This window comes from Sinocyclocheilus anshuiensis, unplaced genomic scaffold, assembly GCF_001515605.1.
Source record: "Sinocyclocheilus anshuiensis isolate Anshui unplaced genomic scaffold, SAMN03320099.WGS_v1.1 scaffold1518, whole genome shotgun sequence".
Classification (NCBI taxonomy): domain Eukaryota; kingdom Metazoa; phylum Chordata; class Actinopteri; order Cypriniformes; family Cyprinidae; genus Sinocyclocheilus; species Sinocyclocheilus anshuiensis.
The window spans coordinates 109,558-112,504 of record NW_015548194.1 but is presented as its reverse complement, the minus strand read 5'-3'; the positions used below and the strand labels follow the sequence as shown (position 1 = coordinate 112,504).

General features: G+C 37.4%; 1 protein-coding gene across 9 annotated transcripts in view; it reads right to left on the bottom strand.

Annotated features, from left to right (window-relative positions):
• LOC107653142 (band 4.1-like protein 2) overlaps window positions 1–2,947 on the bottom strand; it is a 96,179-nt gene that overhangs the window by 45,199 nt on the left and 48,033 nt on the right. For all 9 annotated transcript variants that reach the window (XM_016439786.1, XM_016439782.1, XM_016439779.1 and 6 more), the window contains exons 2-3: window positions 2,052–2,184; window positions 676–1,068 (exon numbers count right to left, since the gene is read on the bottom strand). In XM_016439786.1, coding sequence (XP_016295272.1) covers window positions 676–1,068; window positions 2,052–2,184 — 526 coding nt within the window. The remainder of the gene's footprint in view (window positions 1–675; window positions 1,069–2,051; window positions 2,185–2,947) is intronic.

Here is a 2,947-nt window from a genome sequence, read left to right as displayed (position 1 = left end):
GCATAAACACATTTCATTACACCAAATACACAAAATAATGTTCTTTTTAGCAACATCATATGACCCCTTTAATTTTGCGTTTTGACACATAAAATGTCCATTTAAAACTAATTTTACAACTAAAATTAGATCAGAGTGAAAGATTAAAATGAATGAACATGACATGACAAAAAAACTGTGAAAATAAACACTCCATCCAGCAGTGTGAAATGAACTCATTTGATTCAGTCCAAGATTTAGTCAAATGTCTTCTTAGTTCAAGCAAATCGCTCACATGCTGCCGTTCAAGAGATTGGGGTCGGCAAGATTTGTAATGTTTCTGAAAGAAGTCTCTTCTGCTCACCAAGGTTGCATTTGGTTGCAATGCAGTATTATTCTAATATGCTGATTTGCTGCTCAAGAAACATTTCTGATTATTATCAATGTTGAAAACAGTTGTGCTGCACAATATGTTTGTGGAAACTGTGATACATTTTATTTTCCATGATTCAGAGATGAATAGAAAGTTCAAAAGAACAGCATTTATTTGAAATAGAAATCTTTTGAAATACTGTCACTTGTGATCAATTTAATGAGTCCTTGCTGAATAAAAGCATTAATTTATTAAAAAACAAATCTTCCTGACCCCTGGTAGTGTATATTATCTACAGACTCATTCATGCATGTTTGTCTCACCTGTGTGTCAGCACTGCCGATAGACTTCTCCTCCTCTGTCTCCTTCTCCTCCGGCTGCACCTCCTCTGCTGTGCTCTCCTCTCTCACCTCCTTCACCTCCTCTGTCTGCTCTGTGCTGGCGGTCGCTGCGCCTCCTCCGTCCGCCTCCTCTTTTGGCTGGCTCGTCTCCTCCTGCTCCTCCTTCACGGCCTCCACGCTCTCCTGCTTGGGCGGCGCTGAGCTCTCGCCGGGCTTGTCCTGGCTCTGTGATTTCTGTCGTTTAAGCCATGGAGGCAGGAAGCGAGAGATGCCCTTCTCTTTCTTCTGGCTGCCGGCAGCAGGAGGAGGACTGCTGGGCTCCGGAGACACAGCCGCTTCCTGACCGCTCTCGGCCTCGGCGCTCGGGCTCTCCTCCTGCACAACATGCACAATCCTGGACTTTAATCACTTCTCATTTTGATGAACTGATATCGACTCTTCAATCACAAGAATTCATCTATGCTGTTTTCTGTTGATGTGTGAACAAAACTTCACAAAACTTTATTTTGTCTCCTGTCCAAATTACAATAAGCTTTGTGATTTGTAGCTTTTGAAATTAAGTATCAGCTTTCAAATTCTGTCAGTTTTATAGCTAAATTAAAAAAAATAAACAGGTTTTGTCATTCTTTAATGTGTTCTGACAGATCAAGTGACACGTGACTCGATCATCACTTCCTCTTTGCTATTAGTTACATGAACGAACATCAGAAGAAAACAGAACAACTTACTGAAATGAGTCATGTCTCGTGAAATCGATCAGTGTTTTCAACACAGAAAGATGGCAATAAAGCAGCTTGTGAAAATGTCCATAAACTATCTAGAAAAAAACACTGTTTTGCTAAATATATGCATTTTATTACATATTCATTATATTTTTATTTAACCTGTTCTTCGATATTTAATGTATGTATGAATAAATCCATTCAGAAAACAAGCAATGGCATCCAAGGTTTACATGTTTTTATTTTAACAACAACACCTGAAACAATTATTTTGATTAAAAAGTTATTATAATAAATGATATTATAAATTCTTATTACAAATACTGCCTTCATTAATCAGTTTAATTCAGTAAATGCACCACCTGACAGCTTTTACTGTATAGTTTATAGCATTAGTTAAGAGAAACGTACATGTACAGGACCTTAATTGCCAATATATATCAAAATGAATCGATACTGAATTGAATCAAGACTGAAATAGAATCAAATTGCAAGAAATGTTTCTCAATACTCAGCCCTAATGCAGTATTTATTGCACAAACACAGTCATGTGACGTCTGTTCTGAACGGGTGTCAATGCATGCTCCCTAACAGCCAATCAGAGCGCAGTTTGTGGAGGAATGATGTCAGCTCTACCTGTGTCTGCTCGGCACTGGCCGGGTCGGGTTTGTCGGGCTGGTCTGTCTGCTGCTGGACTTCAGGAGCCTTCTCCGCTTCCTTCTTCACGTCGCTCTCTGATCCCACCTCTGTCGTCATCACGGCCGGCACACTAACACACACAAAAACCACAGCTCATCATCGGAGATCAAACCTCCCGAACTAAACCACAAACATTTGCCTTTCAGTTACTAACAATAACAAACAAATGCTATAATACTTTATATATGCTCTATTAGGGCTGGGCGATATAGCTAAAAAATGTATCAACGATATAATGTTTCATATCGTTCGGTATCGATAATTATTGACTTTTTTTATAACTTTTTTTAAAAAGAGCAATAGAAAAAAAATTTAAATTTAACCACTGTATTTTTAAATTAACCCAATTTATTGAGACAAACAACAAATATTTTTTTGTTTTAACAGTCAAACACACAATAAAAATTAAACAAATTTCTAATGTTTATATGCAGATTAAATAGGTTTTAAGGAAACTTTTGTCTTGTCTCCCGAGGCCACAGGAGGGCACAATGAGCAAAATAATGCAGCACAATGTCAACGCATGGAAATAACTGTCTATAAAAAAACGTGCATTACGTCTAAATTAACTCGTATAAATCAAATATAATTTCGTAAATTGCATAAACAATTATGAACAAAACAGTATCATGTATTTATGCATTGCTTAATACAACGAGCCAAATCGCCCATCACACAGATTGCGTTTAAAAACATAAGAGACACAGTGAACAGGAATAAACCTCCACAAATTCACGACGTGTTTTCTAAAAGTTTAAACTGTTTTAACTTTGCATGGCTACATCTTTTGTGTGAGATGCGAGTGCAGCAGTCATATTTGTCCGTCTAAAAAA